We start from the raw sequence: 17,067 nt of genomic DNA, 5'->3' as shown, positions 1-17,067 counted from the left end.
GTAGGAGAACCTATAGGCATAGCTGATAGGTAATAATGTAAATTGTAGCGAGAGTTCTATTTAAAGTGAAGGGTCTATAAATTGAAGTTAGAATAATTCCATTTAGGACAAACATACATCGTTTGCTTCGAAAACGTATTGCCATTTCAAAGGTAATTTCATAATGTTACCCTCATGGAAACCCTCGTCCCTCTTTGCAAAAAACTGCGACAGTCGATTTTCGGAAGCTTTTCTTAAGGCGAAATATTTTCCAGCAAAATCATTCGCGATTGATAGATACAGTTAGTAACCACTTGTTGCCAGGTATGGACTATAAGATTGTTGCATCAGAACCACAAATGTGTGTGATCTCGGTAATCCTGATGGCACACAATTCCTCACCTATTGGCCAAAACTGGTCGCTTTTTCAGACCGTACAAGTCTGTACACAAACTTTGGCCATAGCGGAGCAGCTGCTAGTAGATGATGACCTTCCCGTCAAACACATATCCAAGCCTTCTTGACTGTCTGTCCTGGCTTTACCACCATTTGCGTCTGTACACCACAATTCTACCATGACCGTTTCGGTTGACTTTTTCATTACCCGTAACTACTTTTTCAGAAATGCGTTTATTTTGTAGCGATTCGCAGATGGAAATTCGGTCCATGAGATTTAACCCGTGTAGCATCAATACACCGATCTTCTTTTTTCTCTAGCCTTACTAATTGGCTCCAGCCAGTGTTTAGCTCATAGGCAATCGATACAATGCTTTTTGGACTCGATTTGAATTTAACCGATATTTTCCACAATTGGTCTTCTTTGACAACAAAATTAACGGAACCGAAATGTCGGAATATTACTCTATCAAAACCATGAAACTAGTCACATTTTCAGCAGCCTGGCTTGTGTTTCGCCTTTATCGATGAAAAACTGTAAAATATGCGTCCCTGCGTTCCTGTCCACTCTTCTCTGGATGGGAAGGCAATATTGGGGACTGAATTTAAGTTCAATTCTAGAGGATTTCGAAAATCCGTGGTATTGGTTAGAAACGGAAACTTATTAAGTATCATAGAATGCCACCTATTACAGTCGACTAAAAGGGAGGCTTCTCTTTTAGAGTTAAAAAAATATAAATTTCCCACTCAAAAAGTTGCAATAACTTTTTCAAAACTGAAAAATATTTTTTGTTTTTTTACTTTTTTCTTGTTCTTTATTTATATTTTTAAAAACGGTTTAATCGGTTTATGCTGTCGCAGTTGACAGGAGTTTTCTGTGTTCTTTTATTATGCTTAGAAATTATTAAAAATAAATTTTAAATAAAACTCAATATAATTTTACATATTTAGTGTACATTGATGAGTTTGGTTTAAATTAAAATTGATTTTTTTTTACATAATATTTTTTATACCAACTATTCCCACTTGCATTTTACTAATTAGTTAACAGTGTTGGTCAAATAATTTTTTGATCTTCATTTTAATATTCAAAAAATTTATTTATTAATTATCTCTCTCTCATATACATAACTATATATTTACTTAGTTTTCATTTTTAAATAAATATTTCTTTCTCATTTTACTACGCTTAATGATCGTAAGAAATTCATATAAATATAATTTACGATTTTAAAAATTTACTTTTAAATTTAAAGGCAATCTGTTGAATTAATTCATCATAATTTTCTCTCATTTCATTTAATGTTATATATATATATTTTTTGTTTTTGTTAATTTTTTTACATTTTTTTAATTTAATTTAGTTTTGTAGGACGACAATGTTGCTGCGAGAATTAAAACCTTCAACGCTTTGCGTTAAGGTTGTTCTTTTGTGTTTGCATTTGAATTATCTTACATAAGTAGATTTTTGTGTGGCTGTTTATGAAACTAGTGTTTGTTAGTTTCATAAAATATACAAAAAATTCTTTTAAAAATTCATTAAAATAAACTTTTTCGTATTTTTGACAACTTAATGTCAATAATGTAAACCTTGTTTTTGTTTATATATTTTTATATATTTTGAGATATTTACTTTAAATATGTAAATAATGTAAACGGAAGAATAGCTATAATGTTGTTAGCTTTTCAAATAATTTGTGCTTCACTTGGTCGAGAATTGCAATTGGCAATGTGAGACTATTTGTGTTTGTTAGTTATATAGCATTCTCAAATACAAGTATGGCGTCTTCTTGCTGATGGAATTAACTTTTCAAATCACTAGATATCGGCTATGGGCGTCTAAGTATTCGAAAAGCATTATTAGCATTATTATTCAGAAATGGTATCGTATTCACGAAGTGGTCTTTGTCCTACCTAATGCCCAAATTTGTAATACGTCTTTCAAATTTGCTGAAGTCTTCCAGAAATTAGTGTACAAAATTAGTTTCCTTGAGTTTTAGACGTATATTGTTATTCGAGAAATCTAACAGCGACTTTCAGAGCAAGAGATAAATTTTAGAACTGTTAGGAGTCCAATGTTAGGGCTGTATCTCTTTAAACTGCCAGAATTGTGACGACAACAATTGTAATATCATAGAAGAGTAAGCTCTTACAAACTTGGGACAGATCTTCGGCTATTTTCGTCCTTATCAGCAACAAGACTCACGAATCAGATCATTTATTCTTAGAAGATCCCTCATACTCCTCCTGAAGTGGAGCAATTCGGAAGAAAGAATAAGACTAACAAATCAGTTCGTTCTTTCGTGGAAGCTATTGCTGAAAGGGTTCTTCTGCTTTTTCGGAAGTAGAGCAGTTACGGAAGTATTGTTCGTCGTTGTATAATTTCTTGCTGTCATGTTGCTGTGCAAATAAGAAAGTCCTCTTTCTTTCCTCTAAAGAAAAGTTTTGAGTGTTTTCTAAGGAAAGCCCAACTCTTTTCTATTTTATATACATAGAAACTGCTACCATAAACTAAAAGTGTGAACAAGAATTTTGGAGATCCACAAACTATCTTCAAATACTCAAACTTAATCTGGTCATAGAGATGTCGCATAATTGCTCGATTGTCGAAGCTGAAAAGTTGAATTGAGTGTTGGCTGTTGATCTTTTATTGAAACCCTAGACCCCTCCTAGTGAAATTCTTTAAATTTTAGTTTTATTTTTTAGTCAATTGCTGTTGAGATCATTCGCTGGAAGTCCACAAATAGCGACAGAATTGCAGTTTGTTAAATTCGTAGACTTGAAATTTGTTTGCTGAGCAGGGTTGCAAATATTGCACTGGACAAATAATTGAACTAACATTTAAATTAAATTTGTTTTTTAATTTTTAGCCGTGAAAAGCTTAATTAAAAATAATTTTTTTATTTCTAATTTCAATTACCGGATTGAAATATAAAAAATTTATTCTCAAATACCGGATTGAAAAAAAATTTTTAATCTAAGTAAGTTAGAAAAAAAAAAAATGTTTTTAAATTCCCATCTATTCGATTTTGCGTGCTTTGTGTTCTAACATTTTGAACTAGAGCTCGCATTCATACTCTAAAACAATCTTCAATACCATAGAACATTGGTCGGCAAATTTATACATTCAAACGATTTATAGTTTATCAATTTTAAATTACGATACTGTGATATTAAAATTTTCAATTTTTAATTTGCGATTAAATTTTCAATTTTTAATCGCAAACAATATGTAATAAAAACTAAAAACTTGAAAATCCAATTTTTAATTCAAATTTTTCTAATTAAAAAATTCGTAACCCTGTCGCTGAGTAATATCTGTGGGTGGGTGCGCAGAAGGCTTAACAAATTACAAGTATTTTCCGCCTAATATTTACTTATGGCTTTCTTAGCAAGTATATCGTAATTTCTAGTCATCACATAACCACAAATTTGCAATTCTCACCGTTTTTCCTGCTAACAAATGCGAGCTAATGTGTGTCTCAATGCTCTTTTATGTTTAAAATTATAATGGATGCAAAATAGGCAGGTCTCGGTTTGGTTGTTTGGTGGTACTAGACACATGTTTCGTTTTACATACTCATACATATATACATATATATATAAATTAAAAAACATTTGCTTTTGTTATTGTTTACATTTCAAATATACATACAAATACCATATATAAGTAGTACATAAGGTAGTGTACATTAACATAATATAAAGTTATACAAATATAGTCGCATATGCATACATACATATATGTATACAAATACATATGTAGGCAAGTATTTACGCTATAAATATACAGTAACAAAGTAATAAATATTATAGCTCTCTAAACTATCCTTAGTCGCCTCCATTCATTTACCACCATTTAACTAATTAATTTAACATTTTTGTTTTTGTTTTGATTTTAGCTGTTAACTTGAAGGCTAAGCCTCATTAATCAACGAATTCGACTAGGGGGTACGTACATAACGGTTATAAAATTCTATCAAAATTTAACCAAGTAGATTTGTTTATATAATTTCATTAGTTTATAGTTTTTATTTTTATTTTTTTGCTATAATTTATAATAATTTTTGGTTTTGGCAAATACGTTTTTCTCATTGTCTCAAACAAAATGTGTGTTTTGTTCTTGTTGTTGCTGTTGCAATGCACGTAACATGCAACAATTCCATATGTGATTTGCATTATGTTACATGTATACATTTCACGTGTGCGTGTGTGTGTGTGTGTGAGTATGTGAAAGTGTGAGTTTCTCTGCACAATTGTGTGTTTTGTTGTTCCAAAAGATATCCTAAAATTGTGTTTGTTGTTTATCTTTAAATTTTTTTAATTTTCTTTTGTTGTTGTTTTTTCGTCAGTTAAAAACTTGATTATCGTCGGAAAGCAGAAGATGAAAAGTTAACTTCGGTTTCAAGTATTTAGTCCTACAGTCATACATACATACAATACATAAGTACAAGACAAGTGTATACAGTAAAAAAAAAATTAAACAGTTCCGCTAGTTTTGCTAGTCATTTTGTTTGTAATTTTCTAACCATTATTTTCTTTAGTAATGTCTTTGTTTTCTTTGGCGTTTCCGTTTAAGTCTACATGGTATTTCACATAAGAGAGAACGCTAGGAGCATTTATAGTCAATGCAGTAAAGAGGATTGTGCTAAATTATCTGTGACAATGCAAATTTTATCTTATATTTTTACTGTTGACATTGTTGTTGGTTTTTTTTACATAAAAAATTTGTATTTAGTTACATACTTTCGTTCGATAGTGTAAAAAAATAAATAAATGTTTACAAACATTTAAGTGCGTAAATAGCGCGTTAATAAAAATATAAATACCGTTATCAATAAATTTACAATGTCCAATTGCAGCGCTGTCGCATCGCCGCAATATGTATATTTTTCCTCCTGGAAAGATATTGAAAGAAAAATATATATAAATAATGAATAATACAAACAAAAAAAAAACGTTAACTACGGCTGCACCGAAGCTATAATATAATACCCTACACAGATGCATTGCTTATAACATAAAAGGGTATAAGATCTTTATCTTGATTTTGATCGGGTAGTTTGTATAACAGCTATTCAAAGTCTCACCGAGCAGTAAAAGTGAATGGCAGAACTTCATCCTCGAAGAGTACCTTCGCAGAAGCACAATGCAAGGGTATACAGACGGCTCGGAAATGGCACATGGAATTGGAGCTGGTATAGTGGGTCCACGTGCCAAACTGCCAAGCATTTTCAAGCTGAGGTCTATGTCCTTAGCCGATGTATCGAGATTATTTTAGAGAACAGCGGGAAAGGAATTATCATTCTCAATGATAGTCTAGCGGCACTTCAGGCAATCACATCCGTTGAAATTGTACTAGATTGCATAAGATTGCTTAACAGGGTTGCCACGGTAAATAACATCTTATAAGCATGGATCTCTGGGCATAGAGGTATCAATGGAAATGCGCTAGCCGATCTCCTAAAGAAACGAGCTGTGGGCCCACTCACTCGGCTATCGGGAAAATAAATCCGGTGAGAAAATATGTTGTTACCATTAACCCAAAGCCCTTGGGTCTAAGTCTCTTTGATTTGATTGGGTTAAACGAAGTGTTGTGCTAACAGCAGAGGGCATAATCGATCACAGGTCGCAGTGCATTCCTCAAATTTCATTCTATCTATATATCAATGTCAGTTATATACTATTGAAGTTCGATCTAAACAATTCATTCGGAGTTTTTATCGTTGCTTAAGACAATAATCTATGCCATATTTCATGAACATATTTTGTCAAATAAAAAAGTTTTTCATACAAGAACTTGATTTCGGTCGGTCAGTTTGTATGACATACATGTGACATACATGTGCTATCAATCCAGATTACTCATAAATTTTAGGATCATAAAAGAGCTGCATTTTATTACATTTTGGTTCTCTTCAATCCCGTTTAACGTAGACTAATGGAGACCAAAGATCAAATTATGGTATGGTATTAGTCTATAAAGAGAATGCGGCTGGTTGTTGTTGTTATTATTACGACAGCAAACAATCACTAAATAAGCTTAAGGAAAAGTATGAACAAAGAATACTCAGGATAATTTCTTAATTACTAACTTAACTTGGACAAAAAAAAAAACGGGTGCATTTACGACGTGTCATACATCTAAAGCGATAGGCTAAATAAAGTTTATAAAACGTGAGTGATTTAAAACTAATTGCGAACTCTTCAAATCCGCCACTTACAATGAAACTTCCTCTAAGTTCACACATTAGTAAATTAACTCACCTCTGGGTGCTGGGTGAAACATTCTTCCAGACGCCGTCGCTCGTAGAAGCTCATATTTAATTTATGACATGGAAATTCTATATCATATTCTAAACGTTCAGGTTCCGTGCTCAAACGCATACCTTTCGATGGCATCAAAACATTTACCACCACCAACAAAAGATTGGTATTCGGTATTTTCTTTAAATAAAACGGTCGTGAATATGGCACTTTTATATAGTCGCTTACATCTTCGAGCGAATTCGGTTGTAAGACATAAAGTGTTGAACGCGTATCGCAAGGATTATAAACCGGATCGGGTTTCTTCTTCTCAAATAATAATTTGCCATCGTCGCTCATGTCTTTGTCTTTTTGCGGTTGACGTGGAAAGGCATCCGGCGCAGCTTCGTAGTCGTCGTCGATCTCGTCCGAATATTCCAAGACTGGTAATGTGTAAATAATAATTATATACATATATAAAATATATAATGTAAGTGATATTGCTGTTGTTGCTTGCTAGTTACTTACATGGCGCGCCGTCCGCCCACCATTTGATGCGCGCATATTGCCAGAAGAGCTGCGCGATCAACCAACGCCAGCCTATGCTCAACAATCTGATTGGCTGTAGTTGGGAAAATTGAAAATTAGAATAGAGTCTCTTTATTTCTTTCCGTTGGGACTTACGTGCAGTAGAGCTTGCGCGTCGCTGGAATCGTCGACTTCCTCACGACACAGCGCTTGATAGTCGTAAACATTGATAGCTTGGAAGAAGCTCTTCTCCACCATTGCCGCCATAACGTCACCTTGATGGTCGCCAAAGAATTTTCCAGTATGATTGACATTTTGCGCTATCACAATGTATGCATTATTGTCTATGACGTAGCAATCTATCTCGTCGCTCGTACAGGTCTTTATGCAACCATTGCACTGGAAAACATTTTCAAAAGTAAATGCGTTGAATAATTTGAAAATTAATATGCAGAAAAGAAACAAGTTTTACGATCTGTTACTTACATTATCTATCGAAGTGATATTGAAGAATCGGTCCATCATACGTGCATGTGAAAATTGAAAGCCGACAACACATGCAGGGGCCTCTCTACCGCCATCGCGTGGAAATATCGCATGCGAAGCGGTAACCATCAATTCGTTATCCTCCATTGGATCACTGGCATGTTTAACCATGTAAACGAAGCTTTCGGTGCGCTCTTGATGATGTTGCAATATAGCGCTCTTATACCAAGTCTCGTCGATCGCTGTCGTATGATAGTCGCCAAATTCACGATCATTGTCCACTTCAACCTCACCGTAAATGAATTGCCAACGTGTCAAGCCGCTCATGGTGGCCGCAAAACGCAACGTACCGCCAAAGCCTTCTATTAGGCTACGTTCGTCAGCGTTTGCGAATTTCCACTCACCGTAACTGGAGTTTGTAACTTTGGCATCGAAGATGAGTAGTTGCACAAGCTCCTTGTTGCAATAATAGGCATCTTCGTCGAGCGTTATGCGGCCGCAATTTACTACAGCAACGCAACGGATCACAAGTTACAAACATTGATCTCAAGACTACAATTCCAATCTAGATCACTTACTTTCATCCGTATCATCACGGTCTGAATCGTCTTCTTCATACTGTTCGGACCATTTCCAGTCGTTTTGAAACATCTTTGCAAGAAAATGACGCAACTCAGCTTCAGGCGTTTTGAATTCATGCCCTTCCAGGTAGTGGTATTTGCAATAAACCCTAAAAAGTAGTGTTAATCAACTTTACAATTGTTTATAGTTTATATTTTTGCCACCAAACATACCAAGCGGGATGCACTTTCCAGTTGTCACCGACAAAATAGTCCGATATATTCACTTTCATATGCTTGTTCTTCATCACCTCTTCGCCCACCTTAATCCAGGTCTTACCATATTCACTTGGCAAAACAATGCCTAACGAAAAGGGTGTGTTCGGGAGCGGCGCAAAAAAATAATCTTGTTTCTCCTCGGATACTCGACGCATATTGTCATAGTGAAACTTTACGCTTATATCCTTGAATTCACCCGATTGATATTGAACCATGGCGCTACGCAGCTGTAGTATGGACTCACCCGGTTGGCGTGGTTCCAAATCTTCATAAAGGTGCTCCACTTCTGTGAAATCTATACTGTTGTAATTGGGATTAAGCATACCAGATTTCTAGCGAAAGAAAGAAGTATTTTATTAAATAAATTTGAGGTGATAAGCAGTGTTAACTTACCGAAATCGGACGTAAATCTGGATGCAGCAGCATGTAACCGTTATTGGAAACCACATATGAGTAGCCGTTTACACCAAGCTGTAAATAAATAAATGTGAAAGGTCTTAATGTTTGACTAGTTTTAGTCCGCCATTTTTCAACACGAGATCTTCTCTTCCTAAAATTCTGTTCGCTCATTTCTGGCTTAGAGTGAAAGGTAAACGGTCCATTAAGCTACTAGGCCTTAGTAAGCTTCACATCGCCGCAATGAAAAGTGTCCTCTCTAGACACTTTCCGATTGGCAATCGCGCGGTGAGGCTAAATATTTTAGGAGACGCAACTTGTCAAGTTTGCAGTGAGGAAGATAAGGTAGACACATCTAGACAGTTTCTCTTCCACTGTCCAGCTTTCGCCAGAGTAAGGTTGAAGCTTCTCGTTTGCCATACTTTCTACGAATCTTCCTAATCGGTTGGAATTAATATTAGCTGACGTTACAGGCGTCTGTAGCTATCCAAGTTCGTGGCCTCAAAATTGTCAGTCTATTTATCTAACCTAACCTAACCTGAGCCATAATTTTCAAACTAAACACAGTTAAAATGATTTAAAAAGAACCATGTAATCTACATATCTAATTTAGCATTTAAATATTGTTACTGAACTGAATCCGAAAATAATGTATGTATATCCCAAACTGGATCAAGAAAACAATATCAGGGATGGGAACGAAAATATCAATATCAGGGATGGGAATGAATTACATATGTTTGGAAATTCTTCTCGCACTACGGGGATCAATTATAGAAATTATAAGATGTGTATTATACCCTATTTAAACTAAAACTCTAGTCACTACTGAGTGGCCGACTGAAATTTAGAATATTTAACAAGATTTTATCAGACGGACATAATAAAATTCAGTAAACATTGTGGCCTGCTGTTGACGATATTTAAAAAGTCCATTTCTCTGAAGTTTCAATGAAATACTTCACTTACCTTATAAGGCAGCGTTAGTTTATCGATATCCTCCACCGGCACATCTGTGCCAGCTACACCGAGCAGACGTGCTCGCTTCGTAGAGTTCTCATTGCGGTAGGAACGATCAAAGGCTGGAACGCCCACAGCTATCATAAGCCGTGTGCCAGTATCATTAGGGCGCGGCTCATACTATAATGAAAAGAAGAGTCAATATGTGTGGCTAGAATTTTTAATATGTTTTACAGTTTACATACCGTTCGATCCGTAAACGAATGCGTCCATGTTGGCGGGTGTTCCTCATTTTGCAGCACCAACGGTGTGGCTATCACATCTACATATTTCAACACCTCCTCATGCACCTCGTCCAATGTCTGCACATGCGAATAGTAGCCACGATTCAAGCAGGCCATCCATTGTATCTCACGCACTTTGGTCACTTCTTTCCCCAGCAGATAGGTAAATATGCGTATATTCATATTCATTGTGCCATTCTCGCCATTGCCCCAATTATATTTTTCGAAAATTTCGGTGGTATTGCCAGCAACGCCATCGGTGACAACCATTATAGCTTGATTGCAGGTGGACGTCTCATTGCAACGGCGTTCGACATAGTATTTTTTCAATAGCTGAAATGCTTTCTCATATGCCAAAGAGAGATTCGCATAGCCCTCAGGTTTTATCTCCTCAATGGCATCATTAAACACATTGATATTCTCAGGTGTTGCCTGCACAAGGGCGTCCTTAAAGCATGGTATTATATCGTGGACCTCCGCGGAGTAATTAAAAACCGTAAAAAAATCATTATTCGAGAAAGAATCCAAAATACTGCGTATTGTAAATTTGGCAACATGATTGCGGAAACCGGTCATCGAACCCGAATTGTCCAATAGTATAACAATATCCTTGGAGCAGGTGGCAGTCTCTATATACCACGAACGTTTGCGGCAATCATAGGTGTCGGCATTATCCGGATTACCGCGCCGTTGCCATTGTAGGCCGGGGTAGTGGCGTAGTATGCCAGTGTCAGAGCCGAAATATTGCCACGACAGCGCGGGATCTGATTTGTAGTTTTGTTTGAAAACATCATCCAGCGTTTCAGACCACATAATAGTCTTTAACACTTCTCTACCTAAATTATTCATAAGCGAAAATAAATTAAAAAATTTCTGTAAAAGAATATATAAATTTTATTTCAACTTACCGCCATCAAATATATTAGATGGTACATGGACGGAACTATGTTCTGTATCAACAGATATATTATAAAAGTGCGTATCCGGGTTTAGCGTAAAATTTAGATACCTATCCTCGTATTCCATCATACTATCCAGCAGGTCCTCAGCGCGCTTGTCATCGAATATTGAAAATTTACTTGAATAATATTGGTAATTATCCACGGCATATGTGTAATTAAACACGAATTCTTCATTGACTGCCTCGGCTTTTTGTTGTATGCAACGTACCGCATCCATTTTGCGCGAAAACATGCGTCCAACATTCGCTGTGATGGATTTAATGAGTTCGGTGCCATTTTTCAATTCGACGCGTGCATTGTATTCTTTGTATTTCTGTAAAGAGAAATGTATATTGTTAGCAGTACGCTAGTATAAAATGCACGCTTGTTGCTTGCCAACGTGTACTTACGGCTTTAATCTCTTGAGATTTGGTCATACGTTGCGCTAATTCCCACAATTCATCGCCAAACTGCATTGCCCATTTGCCAACGCTAGAAGGAGTAGTAAAAAGAATATTTGACTCAATATGCACTTTACTATGGTCAATATAAGATAAAAAGTTTTTCTGTGAAGTTTTGTCCTGCTCATGTGGTCACCCTAAATGTAGGCATGGAATTATATTTGCTTTAGGAATATAATGCATTTTTTTTATAAATCGTTGCTTATAATTATGATCATAGCTGTACAACAACTCTGTATTTATTGACCCAGATACACCAATATTTTTTTAATAAATGTCCAGCCGATGGTTGATAAAAACTCATGACAGTTTTAAAGTAATATGAAATCTAACAAACGTAGATTAAACTTGAACATTATCTATTAACTGCTAGTACAGCTTGGCTAGTGTGAATTATAAAACTCAATGCGAAATCCTTTTGGTTACGTAGACTCGACTATCCTGGAAATATGGGAACGACTGTATGTTTTTTTGTAGGCAACAGGTTCTTTTAATACCTGGGTCCACTTCAGGTTTTATTTAATCAGTCTTTAACAGCAGCATTGTTGTGAATTCGGTCTGAACGTTTTCTTTTAGTTGGCTGGTTGACAAAAACAACTATTTGCTATATGTGACTCTAAGTTTTATAATTCTCAATAAGCTTTTGAAAAATACTTTGTTTCCATAAGAAAGTAATATTATTCTAGCAACAAACTGAGAACTCCTCCTTTGTTATGATAATAATATATGATTTAGATTTCCCAATCTATACTACTTTTTTCCAAATCAATTCTCGCCGAGCTTGTTCTCCAAATTTTTAAACCAGAGTCAGTTATGAATAGAGCGTCAGTGAGAGGTATTATTGTCTCAAAACTCTTCTTAATTTATATACATTTAATAATAATATATGTGTGTCCGAGTTTCAAACAAAATTTTTTCTTCTCGTCGAGCTCGTTCTTCAAACTTGTAAGTCAGAAAGAGTTGGTAAATTATTGTAAGTGAACATCGGTCTACTTATACAGAAAACACTCAACAGCTTCAGGAGAATTTTAACGAGCTCTTTCATGATAACGAAACGGTCATGTCATTAGTTTTTTGCTGAACCATAACAAAGGGTCTTTTGAAGTGACGAACCCTGCTTTTTTCTTTAAAAATATTCATGTAAAATATTTTAGGTCTGTTAAATGAAATCAAATGAAATTCATTACTTTTCTTGTAACCTGTAATTTAACTTATATCTCGCGTCGTGTAAGGACGAAAGATACGATTTTGTACTAAAAAAAACTCGTAGACAGTTTTGTGATTGCTTGACTATTGTTTCAACACGCGTCAAAGAGAACAACATCAAAGTGAAAGTACACCATATTTTATAGTTTTTCTTCGGTAAATAAAAGCGAAAATATAAGCCAGGCTCCTGAAAATGTGAAAAGTTTATATGGCCATGATACTGTTGAGTCAATCATGCGCAATTTTGGTTTCGTCGATTCTGTTTCGAAAATTTGGTTTTTAAAACGCACCACACTCTAGACGGCCAACTGTTTTTGTCTATGGCGACTAATTTGAAAAATTTATCTCAAGAAAAGCTTGTGAAAATGAAATGTTTAAATGTTTTTCCAATTGCAACAAGAGGTTCTATGAGAGTGGCATTATGAAATTACCTTAAAAATGCCAACAATTTATCGTACAAAATATACATATATATATTTCACCTAAATCTGATACTTTTCACTATGCTAAATAAAACCTTCAATTCAATGAAAAAATTATGGAATTCTTTTTAGTAAACCTTATACGAGTATATGCAACGCTTCCTAGGCTCACTCCCTACGTGCACTGAAATTGTATTTGGCACTTGGCAGCAAATGGATTTCATATGACCAAAATGAAATTTAAAATGATATAAAAGTTGTATGTCTTTCTAAAAAGAAATAAATTATTAATATATAAATAAAACCCATTTACCGTTACAACAATACTAGCATACTTGTTTTTCTACAGTAGTCGGATAAAGGCCAGTCGAAGAAAGAGTTTAAGAACATACTGCTCGTATGAAATTTATGTCCGATATTAGCGATTTCGACAAATTAGCATTTTCTTAAGAAGAAAAGAACAGACTCACGGATGGCTGAACTGACCTAGCTCGTCACTCTGATCATTTCTAAAGAACAAATAAAGTAATATTTGGTTACTCTTTCTATAACGTAATAAAGATTAATCTATAGTATTCCAAATACCATCACTTGCATTTAAGGTTTCTAACAGTGCACACAATAAGTGTGACTACCAAATTAAATATGCATTGCTGTCAAATAGGAACGTTCACAAATTCTGCAGTGCCGAACAATGTGCTGACAACTTTCAACCGAGTGAAGATAATGAAAAGCCAAATATTATATATAAGTGGCAACAATAAATTTTAACGGAGGCACAAGGGGAGCGTAAAGTGCAAACAATTTACATGTACCGTAAAGCTAGTGCCACTATATGCCCCATGGGCACACACATACATAATTGAAGACAATTTGAGCATGCATGTATTGTGCGTATGTGTGTGTGTGTATGACTGGGCCAACACCCGCACACAAAAGAGCACATGCAGACACGTCTGCCGCAACAGCCGCGGGCAAGCAAACACGTCAAATAGGCACACAAAGCCAGCAAGTCCGCAAATCGGCAAGTCGGCAACGTGGCAAACGAAAATAGCAGCCCCGCGGTGGGATTATATACATACATGCTATGTATCTAAGTGAGCATACGTTTGACACAGACAAATATAAGCTGCATACATCTACATTTGCACATACATGCAAACAAATCTATGCAAATGCAGTGGAAGAAGCGGAAAAAAGCTGATAATGAAAATATATGTATATGTATGTATTTATGTGCTTAAGGGCCCACTGGGACATGTCGTTATGCTGCTGGCGTCGCACTGACGATATGTCCAATCTGCTGTGCAGAATAAATGCTGGTGCAGGCATTGTTGAGAAAATCAAGTTAGCAGCGTAGCACAGTATAGGACAGCTGATCACAACCAACAGCTGTTATTTGTTTACAAACAAAAAATCCGTTAATAAAAAACGGCTGATAAAATGGCGCAGAAGCACAGTTGATGAATAGAAAGGAAAAGCCAAAAGAGTAGAAGCGAAAAACGAGGACTCATCATGAGAGCACGTTGGTGACAATTGAAAAGAGAGTGTGAGAGTGAGAGCGCGCACTAAAACCACATTGCTAATGCGTGCGCAAATAAATGGCAATCAACAAGTGTGCTGTGTTGAGGTCATTTTTGCGTGCTCTAAAGGATTTCCATGCTGCTTTATTGCGCCATTGCCTTACACACTACTTCGCTGCTAGCTCACATTTTATTAACAATCTTTTTTGCACACATTTTCGTGCTCCGATTCCTTCTCGTTGTGCGCTCACTCTTCAATTTGCTCTCTCTTTCTGCTTTTGCTCTATCTCTATAAGTAACGAGTGTACCACGGCGTATACGCAACCTTAGTTATATGCTTTGTTTTAATTCCAACAATTTATCCGTTGTTCATTTAGGCGTTTCATTTGTATTTAACATGACATTTGGCACACAACAACAATATACAACGTACATTCAAACATAATTAAAGCAACAAAAACAAAATAATATTTTTATGACTATTCATAAATCGACGCACAAACATTGGTTATGTATGTGTATATTATATGTTTGTATATATATGTATATATGTATTATATGTTTATATGTATGAATTATATCTGTATATGTATGTGTATGTATTTACGTTATAGGCATACATATGGCGTCAGGTATATATGCAAGTATAGGTTATCATATACATGTGCAAATATGACTTTTATCAGCTGCTTGATTTGCTCACATTATTATTATTTACTTTTTTATCACCTGCCCATATAATGTAGTCATAATTATGCTAATTTTACTTGCTGAAAATCGTGTGTTTGTAAGCAATATATAAATAATAATCCAGCAATTAATTTTCTAATATTTATTATACGTTTCTCCAGGTCAATAGAAAAATAAAAAAATAATAAAGTGTACGCTTAGCCTTAAATACTTTGGCCTATTTATTTAGGTTGTATATTTAGATTTGGTTAAATATTTCTTTCATTTATTATTTTAATACGGATTCTTCCCCACTAAACCACTCTTATCATTACTAACACTTTTTGTAGTTGTTATTGCGATTTTGTGTATTTTTTTTGTAATTGACGTAGAAAGTAAAGCGTATGTTGTTTTTATGTGTATTCATATGTCCGAAAACACATTGCGGTCACTGGTTTTCTCAAATTTAAAATTTTTTTCCATTTAATTCTTTATAGATTTCCATTAGCTAATTGAAAGTTATAGTTCTCCAGGATTTAATAGTTATTGTCTGAGTCAATGTACAATTATTTTACTATTGCAATTTGTTTTTTCAAAAATAATGAGTCTACAATTTCAAAATTATACTAGAATTCCTGTACTGGTACTTCTTCGGGCGTTGCTTTATGCAAGCCATAACTTGAAATACTATGAAAAATTCGTAGATTATATTTTGTCATACCCAAAAATACTGCGAAAATACACACGGAATATTTTTACTATCATACTCAAGAAACGGAATTATTCAAAGAAACATTGAGACATAAAACTCAGTCACCAGTTGACTTGCAACAACGTTTAGGAAAAGTGGTCTCGGACTTGCTATATTATAGCGGCACATCTAGTGTGAAATTTAATAAAAAAGAATAGGTTATACCTTTATAAATAACATATTAAATTCTAAATATATATATTAAATATTTTTTGAGTTACAGGCTTCAAAAGTGTAGCCGCGTACTCTAATCAGCTCCATCAGTTTATCTTTAAATGCGACATTTGTCAAATTTGCTTGAGTGATTACATGTACACAAATTAACCGATCGCTAAACAATTTTTCTGCTTGTTCTATATATCAATTGAGGCTGCCCAAAAAAGGCCGAAATTTTGAATAAAATTAAACTTTTGTTTCAAAACGCCGCCAGATTATAAATTTTTGATATTATTTCGACGGATATTTAATATTTTTTTGTACAGATAATATCTTTGAGTAGAGAATTTTTTAAGGCTTCATTTACGGAGAAGGCCGGAATCATTGCAGCCGGAATCATTTTTAGTGCCATCGGAGATCACGTGTAACTCCAAAAAGTACTTCTTTCTTCTCAAATTTTTCTGTGAAAACAATCGAAATCGACGGTTCCAATAAATGAGCAATTTTTTGTACACAATTCCAGATCGATCGGACATGGCTTAATCGACTCAGCTCGTAAAGCTTATCTTGTATATACATATCTCTATTAAAGGTCTAAAGAAGTTCGAGCGTTGATTAAGCAACTCTATTAAAATTCGTGGACTATCAATATGCTATAAAATTAAATTTTATTTCTTGTCATCTTTATTCGAGTTCATATCCACTTTTCATTCAATAAAAATTTAAATTGCTTATATTGGAGAGAAATCATTTCATTAATCACATTTTGCAATACACTGTAAAGCCAAAGTATTAATATCCAAAACAACAATCCATTTAATTAC

At 34.8% G+C, this 17,067-nt stretch overlaps 1 protein-coding gene across 1 annotated transcript in view; it reads right to left on the bottom strand.

Moving 5' to 3' along the window:
* Positions 1-1,160: 1,160 nt before the first annotated feature.
* Positions 1,161-17,067, bottom strand: part of Ca-Ma2d (Ca[2+] channel Muscle-specific alpha2/delta subunit) — a 32,491-nt gene continuing 16,584 nt past the window's right edge. The window contains exons 2-13 of the mRNA XM_036359929.2: positions 11,466-11,547; positions 11,023-11,389; positions 10,076-10,950; positions 9,840-10,010; positions 8,868-8,945; positions 8,430-8,806; positions 8,214-8,365; positions 7,636-8,141; positions 7,306-7,548; positions 7,150-7,243; positions 6,643-7,064; positions 1,161-5,273 (exon numbers count right to left, since the gene is read on the bottom strand). Of these exons, the coding sequence (XP_036215822.1) occupies positions 5,166-5,273; positions 6,643-7,064; positions 7,150-7,243; positions 7,306-7,548; positions 7,636-8,141; positions 8,214-8,365; positions 8,430-8,806; positions 8,868-8,945; positions 9,840-10,010; positions 10,076-10,950; positions 11,023-11,389; positions 11,466-11,547 (3,475 nt within the window). The 3' untranslated portion in view covers positions 1,161-5,165. The remainder of the gene's footprint in view (positions 5,274-6,642; positions 7,065-7,149; positions 7,244-7,305; positions 7,549-7,635; positions 8,142-8,213; positions 8,366-8,429; positions 8,807-8,867; positions 8,946-9,839; positions 10,011-10,075; positions 10,951-11,022; positions 11,390-11,465; positions 11,548-17,067) is intronic.

This window comes from Bactrocera oleae, chromosome 3, assembly GCF_042242935.1.
Source record: "Bactrocera oleae isolate idBacOlea1 chromosome 3, idBacOlea1, whole genome shotgun sequence".
In the NCBI taxonomy this organism is placed as follows: domain Eukaryota; kingdom Metazoa; phylum Arthropoda; class Insecta; order Diptera; family Tephritidae; genus Bactrocera; species Bactrocera oleae.
This window is presented reverse-complemented; position numbering and strand designations above follow the sequence as displayed.